This window comes from Frieseomelitta varia, unplaced genomic scaffold (genome assembly GCF_011392965.1).
Source record: "Frieseomelitta varia isolate USP_RPSP 00005682 unplaced genomic scaffold, Fvar_1.2 scaffold_867, whole genome shotgun sequence".
NCBI classification, from domain to species: domain Eukaryota; kingdom Metazoa; phylum Arthropoda; class Insecta; order Hymenoptera; family Apidae; genus Frieseomelitta; species Frieseomelitta varia.
This window is the reverse complement of record NW_025110664.1, coordinates 182696-209505: the sequence shown is the minus strand read 5'-3', so window position 1 is coordinate 209505 and position 26810 is coordinate 182696. Positions and strand designations below refer to the sequence as shown.

General features: G+C 29.0%; 6 protein-coding genes across 12 annotated transcripts; 1 reads left to right on the top strand and 5 right to left on the bottom strand.

Annotated features, from left to right (window-relative positions):
• Positions 1-279: 279 nt before the first annotated feature.
• Positions 280-1980, bottom strand: LOC122536723. 2 transcript variants are annotated; one of them, XM_043669323.1, is made up of 5 exons: positions 1891-1980; positions 1522-1827; positions 944-1437; positions 674-865; positions 280-609 (listed from the first exon to the last, which is right to left on the bottom strand). In XM_043669323.1, exons 2-5 carry the CDS (start codon positions 1758-1760, stop codon positions 362-364), a joined length of 1173 nt encoding a protein of 390 aa, XP_043525258.1. In that variant the 5' UTR covers positions 1761-1827; positions 1891-1980; the 3' UTR covers positions 280-361. The 2 variants fall into 2 exon arrangements, with proteins under 2 accessions (XP_043525258.1, XP_043525259.1); XM_043669324.1 differs by lacking the exon at positions 1891-1980 and having other exon boundaries at positions 472-501; positions 578-609; positions 1522-1783.
• Positions 1852-10392, bottom strand: LOC122536720 (protein split ends). 3 transcript variants are annotated; one of them, XM_043669318.1, is made up of 11 exons: positions 10223-10392; positions 8132-8334; positions 7935-8002; positions 7774-7851; positions 5640-6106; positions 4822-4981; positions 4562-4720; positions 3989-4483; positions 3782-3917; positions 3480-3705; positions 1852-3397 (listed from the first exon to the last, which is right to left on the bottom strand). In XM_043669318.1, exons 2-11 carry the CDS (start codon positions 8325-8327, stop codon positions 2848-2850), a joined length of 2535 nt encoding a protein of 844 aa, XP_043525253.1. In that variant the 5' UTR covers positions 8328-8334; positions 10223-10392; the 3' UTR covers positions 1852-2847. The 3 variants fall into 3 exon arrangements, with proteins under 3 accessions (XP_043525253.1, XP_043525255.1, XP_043525254.1); XM_043669320.1 differs by having other exon boundaries at positions 4822-4978; XM_043669319.1 differs by having other exon boundaries at positions 3480-3702; positions 10223-10391.
• A 576-nt stretch (positions 10393-10968) lies between these two features.
• On the bottom strand, positions 10969-15564 carry LOC122536707 (protein zer-1 homolog). The gene is made up of 9 exons (XM_043669284.1): positions 14745-15564; positions 14087-14354; positions 13699-14008; positions 13410-13615; positions 13148-13319; positions 12737-13060; positions 12500-12649; positions 12167-12419; positions 10969-12017 (listed from the first exon to the last, which is right to left on the bottom strand). The coding sequence occupies exons 1-9, from the start codon at positions 15202-15204 to the stop codon at positions 11815-11817; spliced, it is 2346 nt and encodes a 781-aa protein (XP_043525219.1). The 5' UTR covers positions 15205-15564; the 3' UTR covers positions 10969-11814.
• Positions 15565-15719: 155 nt separating this feature from the next.
• On the bottom strand, positions 15720-19358 carry LOC122536708 (ribonucleoside-diphosphate reductase large subunit). The gene is made up of 11 exons (XM_043669285.1): positions 19194-19358; positions 19006-19094; positions 18648-18825; positions 18208-18571; positions 17835-18139; positions 17597-17759; positions 17130-17518; positions 16868-17055; positions 16479-16787; positions 16199-16387; positions 15720-16116 (listed from the first exon to the last, which is right to left on the bottom strand). Exons 1-11 carry the CDS (start codon positions 19228-19230, stop codon positions 15862-15864), a joined length of 2466 nt encoding a protein of 821 aa, XP_043525220.1. The 5' UTR covers positions 19231-19358; the 3' UTR covers positions 15720-15861.
• Positions 19359-20570: 1212 nt separating this feature from the next.
• Positions 20571-25158, top strand: LOC122536704 (sodium- and chloride-dependent GABA transporter 1-like). 2 transcript variants are annotated; one of them, XM_043669278.1, is made up of 15 exons: positions 20571-20730; positions 21414-21733; positions 21997-22293; positions 22416-22635; positions 22710-22811; positions 22888-23056; positions 23133-23265; positions 23339-23473; positions 23554-23657; positions 23719-23843; positions 23923-24035; positions 24095-24226; positions 24302-24505; positions 24587-24754; positions 24836-25158. In XM_043669278.1, the coding sequence occupies exons 3-15, from the start codon at positions 22060-22062 to the stop codon at positions 24935-24937; spliced, it is 1941 nt and encodes a 646-aa protein (XP_043525213.1). In that variant the 5' UTR covers positions 20571-20730; positions 21414-21733; positions 21997-22059; the 3' UTR covers positions 24938-25158. The 2 variants fall into 2 exon arrangements, with proteins under 2 accessions (XP_043525213.1, XP_043525212.1); XM_043669277.1 differs by lacking the exon at positions 21414-21733 and having other exon boundaries at positions 24836-25157.
• Positions 25159-25179: 21 nt separating this feature from the next.
• Positions 25180-26286, bottom strand: LOC122536705 (male-enhanced antigen 1). Of its 3 annotated transcripts, none has more exons than XM_043669279.1 (4): positions 26180-26286; positions 25848-26037; positions 25695-25766; positions 25180-25612 (listed from the first exon to the last, which is right to left on the bottom strand). In XM_043669279.1, the coding sequence occupies exons 2-4, from the start codon at positions 26019-26021 to the stop codon at positions 25397-25399; spliced, it is 462 nt and encodes a 153-aa protein (XP_043525214.1). In that variant the 5' UTR covers positions 26022-26037; positions 26180-26286; the 3' UTR covers positions 25180-25396. The 3 variants fall into 3 exon arrangements, with proteins under 3 accessions (XP_043525214.1, XP_043525217.1, XP_043525218.1); XM_043669282.1 differs by having other exon boundaries at positions 25848-26031; XM_043669283.1 differs by lacking the exon at positions 26180-26286 and having other exon boundaries at positions 25848-26058.
• Positions 26287-26810: the final 524 nt, after the last annotated feature.

The window sequence follows — 26810 nt, the reverse complement described above, 5'->3', positions numbered from 1 at the left end:
ATTAAACTATTCAACGTATTATATTTGTTTCTTATATTATAAAAAAAAATTTCATTTTTATCTTTGTAATAATTCTTTATATTTATACGTAGTTTCCATTCGGTGTCTAAATAACAAAGAAGCTATCGCATCTTAAATGAAATCAGAAAAATGATGATTGGAAACTACTAAACAAATAAAGTAGTTTTCAATTTACAAACAAGCGGCAGTGACAAAGAAACAAAAGAAATCAACATATGAAAAATACGTGTTGGTTATTAAAATAAAAAAAAAAGTATGTTATTGCAAATGTAAATAACTGTTATTTATGGTATTGATAAAAATAAGTAAATAAAATTTTTATCTAATTTAATAAATTGACTTATTGAAACATTATATTGGATTGTGACTCTGATGATTGTATGTCATTCCAGCAAGCTATTTCTGTCATTTCCAAATTACCATCCTCTGTCAATGTTAAAATTTGTTTTTCTGAATTATCTTTAAGCTTCATAGCTAAATCTGTATCAGAATGTGATACCATCACTGTAGGATGTGTTGGTACTTCATTAGTTTCAACAGGTTGTAAAATACGTACATATATTGGTTGACCATTTGCAGAATTATTCTCTATAATTCATAAACGTTTTGTAATAAAATATTTTTCAATTAGATATAAATCTGAAATTCTTACCAGAAGTTAAAATATTTTGTATTGATAAATTTTCAGAATTTGATAATCTTATTATAGGAATATTTTCATTATGATTTGAAATTTGTGATCCAGAATATGTTTCAATAGTCATAATTGGTACATTTTGCTGTACATTTCTTTCCAAAATTGGAATATCCAATATAGTTTCATCAATACTTTTTAAAGATGATTCTGAAAGGCACTTAGAATATAATTTACTGAGAATAAAAGTTCATTTTTATCATATTAAAAGTAAACAGTTTGAGAAACCTGCTTGTTTATCTTGAATTTTAGTCTGATCACTTATATGTTCTTTCATATTACAATTATGTGAGTCTTGTTGACTTTCATAAAATTGCACACCACATTTATCACAAAATATTTTTTGTTTAATATGATCCCTAATATGATGCACCATAAATGAATTATGAAGTGTGGTATATTGACACTTATCACATTGCAACCAAATATTATTCTTTTTATGTTTGGATTTTTCAGTAATATTTGAGGATAAGGTAACATCTTTCCTAGTTGGATAATTAGTTACAGCTTGATTGTTACATTTTGTAATCTGTGGTGGTTGAGAACGCTTTTGTTTCTCATTACCAAGAAGCTCTCCCTTTTCTAAAGAATATTTTTGTTCCAAGAATCTCAAAATATTATCACGTACATTACACATTTCAACATCAAGTTTATCAAGTGTATTAATAAGATTAGCACAACTTCGACAAATTACATCATCTTCTGATATCACTACCATATATCTATTGTAAAATATAATCATTTTAAAGCAGTAACTGAAATACATACTAAATTATGTACACACAAATATCATAATGAGATATTACCTTTCACCAACTAATTCTCCAAGTTTTTCTATTACTCTAGTTCTTGATATCTGTGTTCTGCATGTAGCCAAAGCATAATAACGTCCTTGAATTTTTGCATCACATACAAAACATTGTAAATCTTCCAATGTTTTTGAATTATTACAATCATTACCAGTTACATTTATGCAATTGTTGGCAATATCTTCAGAACAAATATCATGTCGTCCTATTGACAACATTGAAGTTATATTTGCCATTGAACTAATGACAATTATTTTTTAATCAAGGTTAAGATACAAAATAGGAAATATGTAAGGTGTATAACTGCAAGAAAATAATACAAAATAAAAAAATTTACAACTTTATATTATAAATATTACACTGTACTTTTCTTTCCCATGTTTTATAATAAAGTGGTAAAAATAACGTATCAGTGCAATATAGCCTTTTCACAACTTATAACATTAAAAAATGATGTAGCTTGAGTTGATCTTATGCCATCTTGTGAAGATCGATGAAAATACAAATATCTGTATATAATACATCAAGCAAGAAAAAGTAATAAATGTAAGTTATACAAATCAAATATAATAAAATTAATAAAAACAAAAACTTATTTAATGAATGCCAATAATTGTAGGAAAATTTGCTTACTTTATTGAATTATAAGATAAACACAGAAAACAAAACATTAAGATGTATATAATATTTATTATACTTATCTATATATGACAAGTTTCATTGATTTTTTAATATGCTCATTTACAATTAAAAATTAATTGAAATTTTTTTAATTATTTTCTGCAGATTTTCATCCAATTCGTAATGCACAAATAACCGCTACTTTTACACAACTATACTTAACATGCTTACATGAATAATTTCTTTTACAGTTTTTACTAACATTAATGTCACTAAATGTGCGTACATAGTGACTTTTTGAATTACAAAGGAATTGAACATTATGAAGTTTATATCGATGTGTACATTTCAAGCATGTCCAATATTTGGTAAATAACAATCTAAACGAAGTTATATAGTTGTAACTTGATATGAAATAAACATTATTTGAATGACACATTTTTACAACATTTTTACAACAAACCTATAAAAAAAAAAAATAGTATTGTACATAGATCTTTGTTAATTTGATTGAAAATAACTGTTTAATCTTACAAAAATAACTTTCATATGAAATCCCGATGTATGTATGCATGTATGTATGTATGTATGTATGTGTGTGTGTATGTATATATGTGTGTATTTCTACAGTTCACATATTTTTGTAGAAAAAATTAAAATCACATTAGGATATGGTTGAAACGTACTAGTAATTCTTGGACTTTACATATCTATTTTTTCAATTTTTACTTTCAGCTCTTGTTTTTTTATGTTTTCTTTCTCATCTATCTCATTCTTTTCGCTATCCCTTTCTTTGTCTTTGCCAGAATGTTGTTGTTTCTTATCTGAATTACGAAAACGATCATAACGAGAATCCTCATCATCGCTAGATTTACCTCCTGCTTCTGTTTCTCTTAAAATATCGCCCAAGTCTTTATCAACATCATCCCACAATTTATCACCACTATCGCCAGGATAATCATCATCATCATCTTCTTCCGCTTGTCCATTTTTATTATCTTTCATATTTTTCTCTGATTCAATAGTCCCTTTTTGCTCAATTGCTTTACCCAATTCAGTAGTATTAGTGCCATCAGTTGTGGTTACTGGCAAAGTGTTATTTGTAGATGGTGGTTCAGAATTAGTTGGAGATTTAACATTTTCTGTATTTACAGTGTTTGGAGTAGAAGTATTATTAGTGGATGACGATGATTGCAGATGTATTCTTTCTGCTTGCCTTCGCAATGCTTTATCATCATTATCACGCACATATCTGCATAACACATTATATTTAGATCAATAATTAACGAAACAAAAGCAAGAATTTTTATAAATTTATTATTTTAAATTTATACCGTTTAAGATGACTTCTGGTTGAACAATGAAGTGCTATTGCTCTTTCACTATTTTCACTACGTGGTAGATATATCTTACACAATTCACAAAACTGTACTTCAACACGTTTTATGTATTCTGCCCCAACTTTAATCATTTGTTTGCTTTTAGGCTTCTTTTCTGTGTCGTTTGTGCCCTCACTTTCTGGTTTTTCTTTTTTTTTCTCGGGAGACTCTTCATCTTCTGCTGAAAATTATGTTTATCTAATTATTAATACCGAATATTTATTAGAGAAAGTAAAACGTTTAATAATTGCACGTACCATCAACATCACCTACAGAATCGAGAGTCATAAAATTGTCGAGATTAACTTCCTTATCATCCTCTTCAGGTCCACTCGAATCGGCCTCTGCTTCGCCATTGCCGGCGTTCATTCTCTCTTTCAATGCATTTTTCCTCTGAAAGATACACAGGTATAAAATATAATATTAGAGTTTCAAAGAATTTAATATCGTAACAAGAATAATACCTTAATGTGATCCAAAGAACACATATGAGTTTCAAAAAGCATTGGTGATCGAAATTGGATACGACAAGTACGGCAAAATGGCGTAAGGAATCGCTTCATTTGACGATGGGAATCTGATAGCTGATGTATTGCTTTAAGAGAACGGTAATTAAGTTTACAGATCGGACAGAACATGGTACGAGAGGGCAAAGTACCACGCGCAGCATCTCGGGCCTCAACACGTCGTTGTTCTTGTCGTTGTAAAACACGCATACGGGTCAGAGTTGCTTTATGCCGTGATGCAATTCGTCTCATTGCTGCACTATGACGGCCCGAATACAAATGTAGAGAATATTCCTTGAAAGTAACACTACGATGAGCACAATGTGGACAAGTTAATTTAATAAATTTCTTTCCGTCTCTTCTACTGGGTAATTCTTCTGAACCAGTAGTTCTACCATGATCTGTTTTATCATTTTCATCTCTTTCTTCATCATCCCCATCGTCCTCATCATCCTAAAAATATATACATAACAAATGTTCATTGTAATGGATAATAATTGAAATGGTAAAATTTATTTTAATCTGTCTCACCTCATGTTTCCGATCATCTTCATCTTTCACTTCATCCTCTTTCTCTTCTTCATCTTCGGTATTTTGTCTTTCCCGATCTTGTTTTTCTTTCTTTCTTTTTTCATCTTTTTTCTTTTTCTCTTCCTCTTCTTCTTCTTCATCATCATCACGTTCATGTGGCTGAATTAATGTCGGTAAATATTACAGTAAGTATTGCCATTATTAGCACACAATACGCATATAGACAATAGGAGCAAATATTATCAGCCCTATGAAGTTACCTTGTCATCATCATCCCAATTACTTTTGTTATCATCATCTTCTTCATCGTCATCGGAAAATTCAGCGTTAATAGCTTTGGTCATCTCTCTATCCTTGTCCTTCATGCTCGTTCCTGATCCTGACTCCTTTTTACTTCCGGATAGCCTAGTAGTACCGCTACTAACGACACAGCAATTTTGTTTTGACTTACATTATTTCCCTTCGTCTTGTTCTGTTTCCTTTGTCTTTCATTATATCAACCAAAATTTTGTTTTCTTATAGTTGATATACAGCAAATATCGCGATAGTATTTGTTTTTCTTTTATACCCCATAATGAATGCATTTCGTATTGCAATAAAGGTCTTAACTATTCAGCCTTTTTGCTCTGCATTGTGCTCTTATGTCTCCGCATTTTCGCGTTTTAAAATATTTATATATATATATGTATATAAGAAACAACGTTCTTATACTGGTTTTAATCACCGCTATGTGTAAGAATGATAAATAATGATCTCGTAAAGTACAAGTATTATAGTAGTTCTCATATCAAAAGTAATTACATTTTGATGATATACGCATTGTATCAATTCCCTTTTTTTTTTTTTATTTTATTTTTTATTTAGAACCCTGCGAAAAGTTTGCCTCTCGGCAGTACAATATTGGTTTCGTGCGATCATTTGTGTCATTTTTTGTGTTTTCTTTTACCATTTATATATCTATCATCGTCTTGACTTTCAAGTCATTGTAGTCAGATATAGTCAGTTCGTTTACTGACAAATAAGCAAGCAGGCTACTAGGACGGTATTGCGGTTGGTAAGTGATTTATTAATTAATTACCTCCTGCGCAATTTGGTTGTTGTCATGCGCACACGCTGGATGTAGTCTCGCGATCGCGATCCTAGCAGCTTGCGTCGATAGTCGAGCGAGTGTAGAGTACGCTTGCGAGCCATGATGACGTCCGATCGAGAGCTCATACGATGGAATCCACCCCCTCTACCGCTGCCGCGAGTTGAAATGCGACCTCTGTAGTTTGAGCTTTGATGCGATATTCGCCCTCGGCTCGAATTATATCTCTGAGTTGGAGGTGCCATTTCACTAATTCGAGGGGGTGGTGGAGGTGCATAGCTCCGTGATGCTGAATGGCGGTCCTCTGAGCGATGGTATGACGAGGCACGTTCGCTCTGTCTCTTGTCCTCATACACGGCCGAAGACGATGATCCCTTATTATCGTCATAAGGAGCTGATGTAGATGAACCACCATACGACGAAGAATACCTCTGAGAGCCGCTACCGCTACCTCCACCCTGCCAAATCAAATTCAATTGTGCTCCTTCCCATTGTATCTTTCTCTTTTCCTGCCCTTCTCTCTTTTAATCTATATATATTTCCTCCCCTTTGTTCCCTCCTATCAGATATTCTCCATATATTTTTTTTTTCTAATTCCATTCCAAGTTGATTCTTTTGCACTCCCTTATTTTACCACCACTCATTATAGTGCCAATCGTTTAGTACAAAATCATCCAACCTCGTACTGTTACGGTCACTACACCCATTCCCGTTGGATCACCAAAATATTATTTACCTCGCCTAAGCTTGAAAAGCACCTAAGTTATTTTTTATTTTTCATATTTCAAATATAAATAACTTTGCATACCGCTTTTTTTTATTTATTTTATTAGAGACGATTTTTTAGTTTTCAAAAATGTAAGAGGAGTCTTATCATTTCATTTCATAGGTACGAGCTCTGAATAGTAGCTTTGATCAGCATTCATTTGCTTGAAGATATCAAATGAATTGAATTCTGCATGATTCTGGGTTAGTTGTTGATAGACCTTTCCAATTTTAATAAAGATAGATCTGTTTTTATATATTCATATTTGTAAAGCACTCTTTCATGTAATGTTCAATGCCTCACGCATACTTATATAAACCAAGAAATCAAATAAAACTAATAAAATTGTAGTTATATATAATGTTATATCCTTATACATTTGCTGTAAGGATAAAATGTGAAAAATATACTTTGTGTACTTTCACTGCTTTGTAAAGCTTTCCAGCACATATTCTAGCTTCAATCTGTAGATATAAGGTAGAGACACATATATTTAAAAAAGGTTGATGTTTCTCAGTCATTTTCAATTGAACATAACTTAGGATGTATGTCCTTTATATTGGAAAGGTCTACGATTTGACGTTATTAACAATTTATTTCATTATCTCAATGATAAGTTTTAATTGATGTAATTTAGAAAATTGTATAGAGCAGTATTTGTTAAAAATTTTTGCGGTGCGGCAATGCAGGGATGTTTTCAACTTCAATAATTGATCTGTATTGTACAGAAAATTGGTTCAGTTGCACATACTGTTTTACATAGAGAACAATACTGATGTAATATTGGCATTTTAAAATTCATATTTCTATATATATATATATATATATACATATATTTATCTATTCGTCTGTTGGCTCTGATACTGTTCAAGTTGTTCTCAATATTTAATGCAACTGTGTGCAGGCAATAATTAAGTACCGTCTAGGTGTATTTCATCTTTTAATTATGTGATGTTTTCGCAGTGTTCCACCAGTAGTGTCCCAACGCAAAAAGAATGGGTGTTCAAGTAGCCGTTGGCTCGTCGCTTGAAAGGAAAGTATGACGACTTATGAATGCCTTGCCTACTGTTACATTTTTTTTTTAAATGTAAGTGTTTGGACGAGTGTCCTGAAAATATTTTTTATATGCAACAAAATACTTTAATTTCATACTGAGATTTTATTAATGAAATCTTTCAGGACCATCGTTTGTTCATGCTATGTAATTAAAAAATTTGAACTTTTGTGAAGCAGGGCTTTCAAGATGAAAAAATGATTCTTGACCACAGCACGGCAGGAGATTGAAACAAAATAGACTAACACTTATTTGAGGTGTTTTTTAATAAAAATATCACTAACTTATACTTATGAGATACATACCTGGTACGAATCGCTTCTCATCCTTTTTCGAGTTGAATCGCTTGATGATCGATGTTCATCTCTCCCAGAATAAGAATCCTAAATAAAATAAACGAATAAATCAATATTCATTCTTTATGTAGATATCTTTTTAAATTATGATTATTTATTGATATACTTACTCTTGGTCTTTTATAGCTATTTGAATGTTCACCTCTTCCTCCTCTACTAGAATATCTTTCAGACCCTCCTATTGTAAACAGAAATAATTATTAATATTATTTATGATAAAAATATTGTTAACTTATAATATTATTGTAATTATATAAATTTTATATTGTTTCTATATAGAAAATATGTTATAAAAAAACAAACTAACCAGAGTTATATTTTGAACGAGAATCATAACTGGTGGTTGAATATTTAAATCTGCCTCCTCTAGACGAGGAGTAACCTCCTCTGCTAGACATATTTCCTCCTGTAGATCCACTATTCCATTCATTTCCACTACTACCTCCTCTACCCCTATAAGAACTGCCTCCTCTAGAACTAAATCCACGGCCACGGGAACTCATACTAGAGCTATAAAAATAAAAAAAGTATACACAAATTATACTTTATAATTAATACTAAGCTTTATACATAAAAATCAAACATTATTTTTCAAAATGATACAAAAATAAATACCACTTAATTGGTAGTAATATTTAATACAGTACTTCCTACATTTATTGTAGAAATAAATATCTAAGATCAAAATACGTGAAAATTTGTTACATAATAATAAAAATGATGCATTATATATATATTTAGAAAAGATATACAAATAACAAAATGCAAAATCTAAATAAATTCAAATTTATATTTGCATAATTTACAGCAAACTTGCATTTATGATGACTATAGGTCATAATTAGTTTAGAAAGTTTTATTTTACTAATATATTTACAGTAATGTACACAAGGAACAATAGTCCAAACACTAATTATTATAACAAATACTTGCGAAGAGAAGTACGAGGCACGAACAGGCAATACACGCGGATAGACACAACATGGACCCTCAATATGAGAAAAACTAATGGTTACTGTGCGTTGGAGTCGATCCTTATATACCTAGACTCCCTTTGTATCCCTTTCTGGTCAAGGGATCAGAAAGTATATTGTTTTACTGCAGTTTGCACGGTCAAGGGCAACCAAGGGTTTTTGATAAGTACCTCATAGCCCTGAACAGTATTATGTTCTGGGTCCACGTTGTTAAAGACGACATATTTACGATACTACCTGGGTCGTGTCCCTTACATTTAGGATTAACATAAATTATAGATATCAAATATGTGAAAAATGTTCATGTATTAAATTGTAGAGTTGGATAAAAAATTAATTAAAGATTACTTTAATTGTCAGTTAGATAACTCATTAATGATTAATTGTTAAAATGATTTTTGTAACAAAATTAATGTTTTCTATGTGTCTTCTTGTTCGCAGCTAGAGGTCAAGATACCTTGCAATGATGTATAGAAAAATGATAAAGTTTCTCTCTCTAAATCCGCGAACATTCAAATAATGTTAATGCTTAATGCAACAAAATATATTTTTTATTATTACTTATTTAATGTTGAAGGAATTCAAAATTCAAGTTAATTAAGCCTATAACTAAATGCGTCCATCTATATCTTTCAATATTTTTTGACAGTATAAAACAAGAATATGTTTTATTTTTCTATTAAATATCTTAACTCTAAAGTTATGCTCAAATTTTTATTAATTTCAAAATATGAAATGAAATTATTATCAAATCCAATGTAATAAACAATTGACTGACAATTAATACTATTAATCAATTAAATCAATCGCTGATTTCTCGACGATTGATTTCATTAATCATAAATATTAATCAGTTGATCAAATTAAAAATTTTAGCGAACTCTACTACTTTGCAACACTGAAGTATATTCATAGTTATACATTAATTGAATTTATGTATTATTTTAATATAATGTAACGTAAATTAACAAAATATTTGAAAAAAATTTGTTAATATATACTGTTTTCAACACAATAATACACAAGGATAAAATCTCCATCATTATCTATTTAAATTATTAAAACAATAACAAATTTTTTGCACAAATATATGGAGATACTAATAAATAGTACTAATAAACTGTGAAATATACTTTTTGACAAATAATGTTATTATAAAATATGTATTCCATGCTATTCGCAATTATGCATGACTTCGAACAAAGTGCTTCGACACTTATTACAATTAATAAGTATTATAATCATGAAACAATATATTTACATTTCAGTGATAAAATATACAATCTTTTTTAAAAACTAATAATATTTCTAGTATGAAAATCAATAACTTTCTTCTTTGTTCAAATTAATGGCCACACTTTGCGAGAATTTTAGAATCATCATTTATTTAGAAAAATACGTTTATATTATAAGACGTTACTTACCTTATTAAAATACGTGATTTTTCTTTTGTGAGATTTTATCAGTTGATACTTCTATGATAAAATTTAAGGATTTAGAACAGAATCTCTCAAACATGCCGTGGACGCGCGATACACGTAAAATGTCGTCTTCCCTAAAGGCTGTGGCGTCACTCTTCTTCCAAATTCTAACGACCGTTCGGAATGAAGGAACCGAACCGGAAGTTAGCATCAACTTGACTCATGTTTTAATAACGTACATCTATCGCATGTAATTGTGTAGCTTACACTGAATTGATAATTTTTAACAAAAATATATTATTTTATGTTATTCCAATATTTTTGAGAAGTTAATTTTTTGTTCATAATATATAGTATATTTTTAAGGAATCATCATTTAAAAAATTGAACTACTTGGCACTAAAATACCTATGCGCTCCAACAAATTCAACAGATGCATTTTACGTATAACAAAATATGATAAAATAATGCAATTAAAATAATATTTTTAAACAAAGCAATAGATGAATATTTTTAACTATTTATTATTATATAAAATCTTTAAGTATTAGGTAATGAAATATGTTTTTTGTAAATCACATTTTCCTAGTACTTACATATATAGTATATTTTATACATACAAGGATTAAAATGAAATATTTTATAAAAAACGATAAAGATTTTACCATGTTGATCATTTAGGTAATAAAAATGAAAATTGTATGAAATAAAAAATGGAAAGGGGCGTCAATGTGACTTTATGTTATAGATTAAACAAATCAAGAATTTTTGCAATTTATTACACGCATACATTAATGTTACATAACGATTACAATAACAATCATTTAGATAATCATTCACGCAGATATTTTGCTAGCTGTGTAAGTAATAACTAAAATCTACAAATAGTTCAAGTTATAATGTTCGTTTTATGGCTTAATTTTAACAACAGTATCGTTATTTGAAAGAATTTTAATTTTAATAATAGAGATGTACAAATTTGTAAACCTAATTCATCTTATTTCATTTTAGTTATATTTACATAATAGAGTCTAATGTATTTTTTTTTATTTTAAACATTTTTTATCAAAAAAAAAAAAAAAAAATATAATGGAAACTAATAAAGTTGTTTATAATACAAATATCTACAAATGATTCATATAGATATAAGAAACTTAATATAAGTTTTGAAATCTATTATTATTATTTAAACAAATAGTTTCAATCTAATTTTAGTTTTTGTCTTATTTATAATACAGCGTGATTATTTACATAAATAAGAAGTATGTTTGAATTTGAATATTGATTATGAGCATCAAAAATATTTTATTAACTAATTAGTTTCTTGTTAATAATATCATTAATGTTAATATTTTCACTCATAGTTAAAACATATTTCATAATATGTAATAAATAAAACATGCAATGAAATGTTTATGTTGTAAAAGTGCAAGTAAGATTGTCTGAGTACTCAATTTGAAATTTACAATTTGGCAAATCAACGCATGTATGTTTTATAATCTTACTCACACTCATTTTTTTAAAAGATATTTTATTACAGACATAAAACATTCTACTTTTTATGATGTTTGAATTGTAATAATGAAAATCGGGTTTCAACCATCAGAACTATATATATAATCTTCATCTAAAGGCGAATGAACATTCATGTCATTGGAGTTGCTACTATAATGACTACAATTTTCAATTACAATATGGGCAAGTTCTTTTATACGTTCATATGGTCTTGGATCTGAGATTAAAGTATTCAATTTCTCCAGGCCTCCTTCTCGAATAACTAATATGCAATATTTATGGGCTGTTAAAGTAATCATAGTTTTAATAAAACTTGTTAGTACTATATGTTGTTGCATAAATAATAAAATTTAAATTTAAATTTAAAAATTTTTTTATATCTGAAAATATAGATTAAGATAGAATTAAATTTTACAATATATATATACTTACGATAAACAGTTGTAAGATTAGCAAGAGCCCAAACTGCCCAATGTTGACATTGTGGTGTATGATATATATCTACCAAACGTAATAGTGGTAAAAATGAACGATAATTAATATTACGTTCTGATGATATATCCCATCGTTCAATAGCTTCAACCATAAGTTCAAGAACAACATCCCGACTAGGTTTTTCTATTGTCCATGCTCCAACACCATCAGATGCTATGTGAGCTAATATGCCAACTGCATTATATGGTACCTAATAACAAAAAAATATATACTAAATATTATAAAAATATAAATATTAAATATATTTATTATGATATAAGTATAAAATACCTCAATGCTTTCTCTAACAGTACGTATTAAATCTGTAAAAACAACCATATATGGTAATTGCATTAGATGCACTCTAAGACTTTGTACTTCAGCCACATTACCAAGTAATCCCATCATATTTTTTAATAATTCTTCTTTACGAGAGTATTGCTGTAAAAACAACATAATTGTTTTTATTTGATACTTAATAATAAATTTAATAATAATAACTTAATAAATTAGATTAATATTGTATACCTTCACACATTTATAGAATAGTAGCATGCCATTTTCTTCAAAAAATCGTTGACAATTTATAGGAGTTTCATCAGTCACATTCCACATAGTTGACCAAGCTACTTCCATAACATCATCAAATGTTCTAGATTCAACTCTGTATTTAATTAGTTCAAGCATTGTCTTTATACAACCGAGATTGCCTAATAAACGTTTTTCTCTGCCTGTTACTTGACATGCTAGGGTATTTAAAAGAAATATTCCAATACGTTGAATATAACTTTCCTGTTGTGCATGTTTAGCTAAATGCAAAAGTAGTTTTACCAGTGTTTCATAGTGTGACATCTGATGAAATGTAAATAAGAATTAGCAACATTTCTTAAAATATATTAGATAAATAACATAACGTTATTGCTATAAAATAATACGTACTACATCTTGTGGTAATCGGAATTGGAATAATGTTAGACAGCCATTGCGCATCATAGTTTCTTCATTTTTATGAATACTCATTCCAACGAGAAGAGTACGGACAATTCTTTTTTTCAATCTGGCTTCTAATTCGCCTTTTTCTTTCATTTTCACAATATAAAACAATGCTGCACTGTTAAGTATAAACAATACGCATACTAAATTTTTTGAAGATATATAATAGATTTAAATGTGCAAAAATCATACAAATGTAATTAAATACCTTCCAGATATTTGTATATCTTTTTGAGTAGGATATTTCTCCATTGCTTCTAACACTGCACAAAGTGCTTGATCCATCCTATGACAATTTTCATATCTGTACATATGATATAAATCACTTATTACTTTTAACATTAAATCCTCTTTATTATTCATATAAACATGAGCTGCAACTAATATTTGATCTTCATTTGCATTTCCTGCAATCTAAAATTTTAAAGGATAGAATAAATAATGATAAGTTATGCAATATTATTATATACTTGTTATAAAATATTGCTTTTATTTACCAATTTTGCTGGGATATTACGTCGCCTACAGGGTGCATCGTTTGCTCCATAGAGTCCTAAAAATTGTAAAGGTCTATCTACTCTTGAAATAAGACCTGGTATGTCACAAAGATTATTATTGTATATGTCAGAGTAGAAAGAATGTTCAACTGTTTGTATTCCACGATCTACAATTTCTATCCCTGCTAGATTTGTACCACTAATATCTAAAGAAGTTAGTTGAGGCAAACCATTTATTATATCAGACAAGATTGTATTAGGGTTTGTAAATATTCCATCTTCTGGATTAATTTGAGATATATCCAAATGCCTAATTTTAAAAATATTAAATTAAAAAATTTGAATACAATATTTTATTCTATCATATAAAAGATAAATAAATAGTTACCTTAAATTTTTCAAATGACATATATTGCTAACAAAAGCTTGTGCTTGAGAAATAATTTTAACATTATATAAAACTAAGGATATTAAATTGGGAACCAAATGGAAAAAATCAAAAGTGCCCACATCAAAACTATTAGACAAATCTAAATTTGTTAAATTTGTTAATCCAGCCAAGAGCATGTTATATTCTGAGGCACAAATTGGAACATATTCTAAAGCCAAGGTCCTTAAATTTGGTATTTTAAATACATATCCTTGTTTCTGGTATTCTAACAATCAAAAAAACATACACATATATTAATTTTACTATTAAATAAACATATCAATAATTTAAAAAATGTAATTAACATCTCTCAATTAAATGCAAATAATACTGATAATTAGATGTTTTAAATATATCAATCATTAAATTTCATAATAATAACATATTTCATTCATAATATAAAACTTGCACCTTAATGATAGTAACAATATTTATTGTCACTTATCATTTTGAAGAATAATGTATATCTACTCTTATCATAAAATACACATAATTTTGATTATTAGTAAGAAAAATTTATATAAGATATAAGATACTAGGTGTCTCAATAAAGATTTATATTAAAATCACAATATATGTAATTACTGAATGAAAATAAACAACCAAATGTTCTTACCTATAAGTTTTTCTGGAATGATCATAGAAGTTCCACGACATACTAAAGTATGTAAATTTTCTGCATTTGCATTTATGTAGTTAATAGATAAATTCGTTAAATTAGGACAGTCTGTTAATTCTAATCTCACAAGTTTATGATTTGTAAAGATCTGTACTGAATCATCAGTTATATTGGATCCTACAACTTTGACGCGTTTAAGTTTGGTTATCCATACATTTTTGAAAATCGTAAAGAAACGATCGTGATCTTCATCCGGATCGTTTCGTAAAACGTATTCAATAAGTTTATCGCATATCTCGCTTGGGAAAACCACTCCTTTCAAAAGATTTCGGTAGTCATGCTTATCCCTCACCGAGATAATGTCTAAATTTTTGCAGATCACTTGGAAACACAATTCTGTAAGAGATTCTGGACCTATGTATTGATCTAAATGAAATAAGTCATCCAAATCCGCCATTCTATACGGCAATTTAAATAAATTGCGTAAAAAGACTCATAAGAAAATCTTAGCAACAATTGCGCAATTTCAACTGTCAAATACGTTAAAATACATCAGCTGGACATTAATGCTTAAAATTGGTTATAGAAGAAGTCTCTTTTATTAATGTTTCCTTATTGTTTTGATCAGAAAACAAAATCATTACATATTTAATCGGCACAATATCGAATCACTCACAAATGAGTCCAAAATGAATGTATTCACTCTAGATCTTTAATGAAATTTACTCGACATCAAGCTGATACGCAACTATGTACGTCTTCACGCTTGTAATTTTGACATTTTACTTGACTACCGTAGTGACGCTGTTCCTGAACACTCGACTGTAGCATACGAAGAACGGTGATCAACATTTACTTAGATTTAGTTGACTATCCTGTATCGCGCGAAATTTTGAATTATACTCTCTGCATTCTAATTTATTCGAATTTTAATAACAAATAGTAAGTATTAAGTAAAATAAAGAAACAAACGAAATCAAAGGCAAATTTTATTTTACAATTTTTCAAAACTTAGTATAGTATTACAAAAACTATGCTTAAATATAACATTCATCACATGTACAATGATTATAAAAATGATAACTTAAGTACAAAATATAACAAATATTTATATTTATGATCCGCAAGCCATGCATGCATCTCCATTTTCGCGAGAGCATGCGAGTACATTGTCTATGCTTTCGTTGTTTTGATTTTGTAACCATCCACTTTTTGAAGAGTTGAGTTCCTCCTCATTACCACTTTCAGAATTACTAGACTGACAAGGGTTAATAGTATTTGCGTTTCGTAATTTTGATTTATCGACTGTGAATTGAAGAGCATTTACGGCCGGTTTCGTTCTTAAATAGTACATACCGGTTTTCAAACCCTGCAAAGCGTTTTCACGTGAATAAATAAATTCTATTAAAATAATGTATAAAGTAACAAGAATAAAAATTAAGAATATTTGCCATTTTCCAGCCATAAAAATGCATTGAAGTCAGTTTTTCTGTTGTTGGTTTAGCCATATGAACATTTAATGACTGTGATTGATCTATAAATGCACCTCGATCTGCTGCCATTTTTAAGATTACTTTTTGTGATATTTCCCAAACTGTTTTATAAAGCATTTTTAGATCATCTGGTATACGTTCAATATTCTACGAAATACAGATTAATAAAAAATAACTTTTTTTGTGTATATTTCAGTAATGCATTACTATGCATTTTCAACTTATATAAAGTATTTACCTGTATAGAACCATTATTTGCTATAATTTCGTTTTTCATGTTCTCATCCCAAAGATCTCTTTCAGTTAGATCTCGAAGTAAGTGAGGGTTTACAATTTGGAATTCTCCAGACAGAACTCTTCTTGCATAAATATTGCTGGTATATGGTTCTATGGATTCATTATTTCCTAAAATTTGTGCAGTAGATGCTGTTGGCATAGGTGCAATTAGTAAAGAATTTCTAACTCCATGTTTAGCAATTTTTTCTTTTAAAATTGTCCAATTCCATAAATCAGTTGGAGTAACATTCCACATATCATATTGTAAAATCTGGAAATACATAAATAATCAGTATATTGTGATATATCAATGCTATTGTAACAAATTATTTTTATACATAATTTACTCACTCCTTTACTGACTGGACTACCTTTATAAGTTTCATATGTTCCTTTCTCTGCAGCAAGTTCACAGCTAGCTTCTAAAGCACCGTAATATAGTGTTTCAAATATTTGAATATTAAGTTTTTGTGCTTCCTCACTTTCAAATGGATATCGCATTAAAAGAAATGCATCTGCGAGACCCTGAATTCCAATCCCTAAAATATATATGATAAACATTTTAAAATACTCAAATTTTATACTTCACATTTTACATAACAGAAATACCTACCTATAGGTCTGTGTCTAAAATTTGATGTTTTCGCTTGTGGAACTGGATAATAGTTAACATCGATAATCTTATCTAGATTACAAGTAATAATTTTTGTGACTTGCAAAAGTTTTTGAAAATCAAATGTTCGATTAACAGGATTTACAAACATATTGACCGCAACTGAAGCCAAATTACACACAGCGATTTCATCTGGACTGGAAAACTGTACGATTTCTGTACACAAATTACTACTTTTGATTGTTCCTATATTTTGATGATTTGATTTACGATTGCAATGATCTTTATAAAGCATATAAGGAGTTCCTGTTTCAACTTGAGCGACAAGAATAGATGTCCATAAATCTCTAGCTTGAATCTGACGTTTATATCTTTTCTCATTCTCGTATCTAATGAATCAATTGCCAATATTTAATATAGCTAATAAATTTTATTATGTATTATTAATAAAATTTAATTTAATATACCGCGTATAGAGAGCTTCAAATTCATCGCCCCAAACATCAGGTAGACCAGGAGATTCATGTGGACACATTAAAGACCATACACCATTTTCTAAAACTCGTTTCATAAAAAGATCAGGTATCCATAGAGCATAGAATAATTCTCTTGCTCTATGTTCTTCCTTACCTGTCAATTATCAGCATATATGAAATATAAAATGATTGTTAAAATAGGTAATCACAAAATCGTTGATGAATTTACCAGTATTTTTTTTAAGATCTAAAAATTCAAAGATATCTGCATGCCATGGTTCCAAATATATAGCAAATGCTCCTGGTCTTTTATTTCCTCCTTGATCAACATACCGAGCTGTATTATTGTATACTCTGATCATTGGAATCAAACCATTAGATACACCAAGTGTACCAGCTATTGGTGTACCTCTTGCTCGAATACAATGTACATTAAGTCCAATACCACCAGCTGATTTACTAATAAGTGCACATCTTTTTAATGTATCATAAATTCCTTCAATGCTATCATCACTCATTGTTAGTAAAAAACAACTGAAAAATATGAGCATTAAATTATCACTTTAAGTAAATATGCTTTATTTTGATCTTGATAAATATACCTAGACATTTGCTGTCGTCTAGTACATGCAGAAAAAAGTGTTGGAGATGCGTGAGTAAAGTAACGTTCTGATAAAAAGTTGTATGTTTCTATAGCTTTATCAATATTTTCACCATGGATAGCAACTGCAACTCTCATTAGCATATGTTGTGGTCTTTCAACAACTTTCCCATGTATCTTTAATAAATAACTTTTCTCAAGTGTTTTAAAACCAAAGTAATTATAACTAAAATCTCTATCATAAATTATTGCGGAATTTAATTTATTTGCATTTTTTTGTATAATATTGTAATATTCTTCGCTAATAACAGGTCTGCTTTCATTTGAATATTGTTCCTTTACGTTATATAAGGACTGTATTACTTCTAAAAATGAAAGAAAATGAAAGAAAATATTGAATTAAAAAACGACAAAAGAATATAAATTGAATATTTTTCATACCACTAAAACTTTTTTTTGTTTCTTTATGAAGATTAGAGACTGCAATTCGTGCAGCTAATATCGCATAATCTGGATGTTTAGTAGTCATTGTTGCTGCAGTTTCAGCTGCAAGATTGTCTAATTCAACAGTAGTTACACCTGAGTATATACCACTGATTACACGGAAAGTAATTGCAGACTATAAAAAAATAAAAAAATATTAAAAACATACTTCTCATTACTATATAACCTTAACAATATTGTACAAAACTAACAGAAAATAAGTCTTTATTGTATATCATACATAATACAAAATATATTATAACATATATAATGTATAATTAAGTATAAGAATAAATAATTTGCTAAGTAAACTCACAGGATCTACATAATCCATATCCAAATTATAACATAATTTTTGAATTCTGGACGTTATTTTGTCAAAGTGAACATCTTCTTTGCGTCCATCTAATAATTACAAAAGTTTAGTATAGTAGCTTGTGTTTAACATACAATTATATAAAAATTACTTGAAATAATACCAGAATAATAAAGTTGACAACTTACCGCGTTTTATCACATACATCTTGCCTTTCCCAATCATTTTTGGTATTTTGATTATGATTAATTGACGATTATATCGCAATAATTATTAAAGTCCCTTTTGTCCTTTTTATGTTCGACTAATACCGGCTTTTGGCGGGAAACGGAAGTAGAGCACCGAAATAATTGACCACGTGACATACAAGTATCATTCTTGGCAGTTTAAATGTTTAAAAAAAGTTTTGTAATAGCTATAAATCAATCAAATTTTATGTAATATTTAAATAAATACGCATTTTTCTATCATTATACACAAAAATCATTAAACTATTCTTTTTAATTAGTATTTTAATAAGAACTTTTCAATAACAGAAATTATTTTACTCTTCCTATATTGAAATTGCAAATATTTTTGAAATAATATTTTAGTTAAGTTATTTATTTAAGTACGATTGATAATAAGTATTAAGCCATTTAATGAAATAATTATATTGTTATATCAATTGATACCAATTGCAATATTACAATATTGTATACACTAATATTTTAAAATATTTTATTTTAGTTATTAATGAATCATACATATATAATATATAAAAGTTTAAAGGTTTTTTAATTATATACTGTATATAATATATAAAAAGTATATATAATACTTTTACAAAATAAAAATATTGTTATGATATAAGTATTATACTCAGATACCAAGTATCCAAAAATTTGTTTAATAAAATAATATTTGCGTTAAAGACATTTTATAATCTTTGCATTCTTTAACTTTAATTAAACAAAAACTTATTTTATATCCTTGAATTTGTAGTACTTAGTAAAGAGAAAGAGTTTGCAAAATGTTTTCGCTTATTATTTTTTAAATTATTATTCCTTATAAGAGACTTCTGTTTTCCATCATTTTAATATTTCAATACAATTCCTTGTACTGTTTGATATTATTATGCTTAATAAATCCCATCACGTTATTCTTGTTTATTCTTATTTTTGTCTTCCCTTTGTGTCTTAAAGTAACAAATCTATGCGTTCATTACTTAATAAATCTGTAATAAATCGTTTTATAAATAAAATAGAATAATAAAACTAATTAAGTAAATATCCAATTATATCTTAATTTCGAATAAGTTCATGATACATGTACCTACTATGAAATCAAGATCAAGTGTAGTTCAGTGCATTTTAAATGTACTCATGAAAGAAGAGAACAATTCGCAGCCATCGGTGTGGTCAATCAGTTATTAGCGAACTCGGTGCTCTCTCACCATTCAGATAGTGCACCTAAATATAGAGTGACACTGTGGCACTAATTTGTTGAATGGAACGATAGGTGTGTTGGTGCTTGGGGGACTGAACGCCATTGTGGGGTAGATCTGTAGGGCACAGTAGAAATCTCAACACTTACCGTCCGTGAGCGCGATTTGTGAACGTAACGACACGGGCCGACATACGACACGCTTCATCAGTTTCTTTTCACTAACGACGTTTTCCGACTATTATCGATATATCGGTCCAGTGGAAACCGCAATTCATATCTGCCCTTGAAATTGTGCACGTACGTACATTGTTTAAACTGTATGGCAATAGAGAAATTTCTTTTCTCATCTTTTCTTATCATTATGACCATCGATAGACTGTCATATACTACTTGTTCAATGATTATGTTGTGTCAATGTGACATTACGTTATGTGCTCTTTTATTAAAAGCTTTTGAATGAATTTTTTTTCATTTTGGTTTTTCTTCTTATTGTTTTATTTTCTTTTTCATGGTATTTCATGATTACTAATAGAGTAGATAAGACATTTCAACAGAAAATATTAACAGCAGGAATGAAATTTAAGTTTTTCTTTTAAAAAGATAAATGAATTTATTTTTTTTTTAATGTACCTACGTTTGTGTGAAATTCTTATTCTTTTTCAATATCATTTATTATTTTTTTTATCCTTATTTATACTGTAAATTTATGACGTTTTATTTGTATAACAATATAACCGTTGGGTATGATAGTAAGATTGACTGAAAATATCCTAAAGATTAATTTATCTTCATTCATTCAAGTCAGTCACTATACAATTGAGCTTATTACACAATTGAAGTGTAGAAGTTGTAAATTGTTTTATACCGAGGATGATATCATTAAAAGGACATTGCACCCATGAATAGTTCGTTAATGATCGTCGATACCAGCAGTTTGTTTACACTTGAAAGTTGGACAAATCTTCTTATATGTTTCCCAGTTATAACTATGACAATTTGTCAAGCGCGGATTGAGTACTTGAGATGGAACGACAAAATTGCCGATGAATAGTTTTCTACCTCCTACATGATAAATTGAAAATTTAAATCTGGATGATTTTATTGTGGCGAGACGTTCGTCGATCGCATAGTTCGTTGTTCCACGTGATGATCTTCGATGACATCGTTTCTTTCACCGATGATTGATCTAAAATAGGACAAGGTTGTCTGATGGGAACAACGTTTGACAAACATGATTCCCGGAAGTGGCTCGTTGTCTGTCATCCATCATCATCAAGACCCTTGTGCAGAAGTATCTCACGTAACTACGACGACTGTTGAATAGTCCAAGTTCTTCAGAAATGATCATCTTTCACTTATTATATATTAAAATTTGTTTCGCGTTCGCACTCGCTTTTAATTGAACACAATGAAAGAAATTAATCTTTAGTGTTTTAAAGCAAAGCCCCAAGATCTGAAACAGTAAAATGTTTATAGATCGGACATTCGGTATTTTAGATAAATCCGATAAATCTAAGAAACCAATTGTCAGAGAAAAAATTGTTTAAAAATTTTTGTTTACAGATTAAAATAAGAATTAATAGGATGAGGTGAATTCGATTTACTTTGTATTTCGGACAGAAAATAATGCCTTCGAGCGGATCTTCTAAGGTATCCAAGGTAGATAGGTCCACTAGTCCTCTGCCATGTAGGCCTGCAAATCCTGTTCAAGAATTAAAAGCTTTGTTTGCTGAACCGCCCATAAGAGTTTCAAATGGCAGTAAAGAACAAGATTTTCGTTTCGAGGCAATTCAATGCTTGCAATCGTCGGCTTTTAAAGAAATCAAAACATTGCCGGATCGAGGAACGTGGAGCAGCAAGGTGAACTTTCATAAAACATTAATTTAGATTACAACAATAAAAATGCGTAACGAAGAAGACACACACACACATTACGATTAACAATTAATTATTAACGTCAAATTGTTTTTATTTGTTTCAAGATCGAATTCATCCTCTCCGTAGTAGGGTTGGCTATAGGATTAGGAAACTTATGGCGATTTCCTTACCTCTGCTACAAAAATGGCGGTGGTGCTTTTATGGTTCCTTATTTTATCGCTCTTGCACTTGCCGGAGTACCCATGTTCCTAATGGAGTTATCATTGGGCCAGATGATGACTATAGGAGGATTAGGTGTCTTTAAGATAGCTCCGATTTTCAAAGGTTTTATACCTATAATTATTTCCTTGAAATATTTGACTACTGCTTTATTATTAAATTTTCTTTTTATAAAACAGGCATTGGCTACGCTACTTGCGTACTTTCTTGTTGGACGAACATATATTATATCATTATACTGGCATGGGCACTTTTTTATTTTTTGGTCTCCTTACGAATTGGTATAAGAATAAAATATAATTAATAAGATTGTATATTAGATAAAAATTTCTAAATATCAGTTAAACGTGCGTATAGATGTGCCATGGAGAACATGCGGCAATTCTTGGAATACACGTTACTGCCTCACTTCTTCAGAACGTTTAGAAGCGTTATGTTGGCCCGAAGACGAAGATACGATATGTTCTACTTCGATTGGTAACTTAAGTCACACTTTGCTGAGAGATCCAGTGAAAGAATTTTGGGAGTGAGTTTGTATGATGCAAGAATAACTATTATATATTTTTTTCTGTATTTGAATGTATCATTTTTGTTTTTAAAAGGAGGCGTACCCTTCAAATTTCTGGTGGTATAGAAAGCATAGGTTCAATAAGATGGGAACTAGCAGGTACTTTAGCTGTCGTGTGGATCATGTGTTATTTTTGTATTTGGAAAGGCGTGAAATGGACTGGAAAAGTAAGATTCCACAATTATTCATAATTTATAAATAAGGATGATTTGCAATTAATGTTAATTTTTATATATATAGGTTGTGTACTTTACATCGTTGTTTCCATATGCATTATTAGCAGTTTTATTGGTACGGGGATTGACCTTACCAGGAGCAATGGAAGGTCTGAAATATTATGCAACGCCAAATCTTTCAAAACTCAGTGATCCCGAAGTATTAGATATATATCCTTTCCTATCGTTTTCCTCTTTTTAATTCTATAAATCTGCAAATAATTTAATAAATGTTAATAGGTATGGATCGATGCGGTGACGCAAATATTTTTTTCTTATGCCCTGGGTCTAGGTGCATTGGTTGCTCTTGGAAGTTACAATAAATTTAATAATAATGTTTACAAGTGAGTAACTTACGTTTTATTGTCGCGTTTTGTTGTGAAAAAAAGATGGTACTTTTTTCAGGGATGCACTAATCGTTTGTACAGTGAATTCATGTACTAGTATGCTTAGTGGCATTGTTATATTTTCTGTGGTTGGTTTTATGGCTCATGAACAACAAAAACCTGTAGCGGATGTAGCAGCCTCTGGTAATTGCGATGATTAATGTTAAATCAAAATGTTTTTAGTTTTTATTAATATTTTATATCTTTTTAATGTTTTATCTAGGTCCAGGTTTAGCTTTTTTGGTTTATCCTTCCGCAGTTCTTGAATTACCAGGATCATCAATTTGGGCTTGTTTATTCTTTTTCATGCTTATCCTTATTGGCTTAGATAGTCAGGTAATTTACAATATTTTAACGAAACGAAAATGAAAATGATGGATTATTATGTTTTATAGTTTTGTACAGTTGAAGGCTTCATAACAGCCGCGGTCGATGAATGGCCGCGTCTTCTTAGAAAACGAAAAGAATTATTCATAGCAATTGTATGCTTTATCTCGTATCTTATAGGTCTTTTTTGTGTTACTGAGGTAAGTAGGTAAAATTTAAATTTCATCATTAGCTATAAATCGATCACGGCAATTCTTTTCTCGTAATTCTTTTAGGGGGGAATGTATGTTTTTCAACTCTTGGATTCGTATGCTGTTAGTGGATTTTGCTTATTGTTTTTAATGTTCTTTGAATGTATTGCTGTTTCGTGGGCATTCGGTGTAAATCGATTTTACGATGGAATTCGTGACATGATTGGTTATTATCCATGTTGCTGGTGGAAGATATGTTGGACATTTACTACTCCAGCCATTTGCGTGGTAAAACAATAATTTCTATTGTTCTATAATTCTTAATATACGTTTTTGATGATGTCTGATTGAAATAAATTTTTAATTTAGGGAGTTTTCACTTTCAACATAATTAAATTCGTTCCCGTAAAATATCTTACGTATGAATATCCATGGTGGAGTCACGTGTTAGGGTGGCTTTGCGGTCTTTCCTCAATGTTATGTATTCCCGGATACATGATTTATATCTGGTTTACAACACCTGGAACTATTTCTGAGGTACATTAATTAAAAACTAAAAAATTTTCTTTTCAAAATTCTTCAGTTTTACAAAATTTTTATATGATATTTTCTTTCCAGAAATTCCGAAAATTGATAAGAATAGAAGATGACGTTACCGCTTTACGAATGAAATTAAATCCCCAAAAAGCTGCCGCTATCAGTGCAGATCTCGAACTATAAATGTCATTGTATCTTTATTCGACATCCATCAATGATTCAAGTGTGTTCTTTGCAGTGTATGACTGGGCAGAAGCATGATTTCAAATGTTGAACAGTATTACATCATATATTCATACCCATTATAACCATTTATCACAAAAAATTAACTTAGTGGTTGTATAAAGTGAGGTATATTGATAATAATAAAATGCAAAATAGTCTTATATAGAAAATATATAAACAGACGTATGATAAAAATTCAGTTAAGATAAAATAAATATTTTTATTTGTTATGATTTACATAATATCAAATTTGGCTACTGTATTCAATTAAATGTATACACTAGAGTTACTTATTTTGAAATTTTATACTTATTAACAAACATCAAATTTATAGCTTAAAAAGGAGAAAAAGAATTACTCTAATTTGTATATTTATATACATAATTTATATAAAAGAATTAATTAAAATATTGAAATTTACTTTTCTCTATTTTGCATTTCTTTAATACGTCCAATAAGTTGTTCCTTCCATTGTTCTTCTGATATAGCTTTTGCCCATTCTGGAATTGCTGTAATTGGTAAAGTAAAAGATGCCATCATAGATTTTACTTGATTGATTTTATCTGCATCCATATCTATATTTGACCGATTGCGAGGAGATGACCAAACTTCTATTGTTTCTGACATGGAAGCCTATAAAGAGTGTAAAATATTTTTAAAAATACTAAAAAACAAATATAATTACATTTTTCCTTAAATCTAAAAGAATACATACATTCTGTGATTCTAATATTGGGGGTCTTAATGTTTGATTAGATTCACCTGCATTACTTATCCATTCATCATCCTAAGAAATAAAGAAATAAATGTAAAACAAATACTTATTATATATAAATGAAATATTATTAAATAAATATAATAGACATACTTCGTCTTCATACAACATGGGATCACTATCTGCAGGAATCTGAGATAATGGTACATATCCTGCCATTCCTATATCATCATCTTCGCTATCTGATGCATTCATTCCTCTATCAAGAGGTAAATTTGGTACATTTAATGATTCCTCAACAGGTTCTTGTGTTGGATCAGGAGACATTGTGCATCACCTCTTTCTTGTAAGTACAAAATCATTTCATTTAAAAACAAACGTTTCTAACCTCACTTTTGCGTCCATCATTATTTTTCACATTAAAACATATTTACATTCTTCGCGCAACAAGATAAAAGTAAAAATTGTATAATTAAACTCCTTACCTTGATATTTTTAAATCAAATAAATTACAAATGCGAATAAATTTGTAACAATACAAAAATCTGACAGTTCACAGCTGATTTGCGTTCTTTGTAGTTTACTATTTTATACTGACTGTTCAAATCAGCTTCTGATTTAAAGACAATAATTAAATATCAATGTCTTTAAATATTGACTAAATATTAAATGAATTTTAATATGAAAAGTGCAATACATTTCTATTTATCGTATTCATTCAATTTAAATTTTTATTTAAATATTGATACACTTTTTTTTGATTTAAACAGCGCACATATTCAAATATATTTCATTCAAAAATATATAATTTATAATTATTATTAATATATAATTATATTTATAAATATTACTTAATGAATATCACTGAATGTTACAATTAATAATATTTAAGAAATATATATATATTCTATGACATAATTAGATATTTATTTAAAATCAAATAAATTAATTAATTTTTATTCGATTAATTTCTAAGCGTTTTCTTCGCGCGCTTCATAATTTATAAACTAGTTATTAAATTAATATTAATTTGTATTAACAAAATTCACATATCTGTGTCATCAAAACAATTCTATGTCTATTTATCAATTCAAAAAAAGAACAAATCTATTGCAA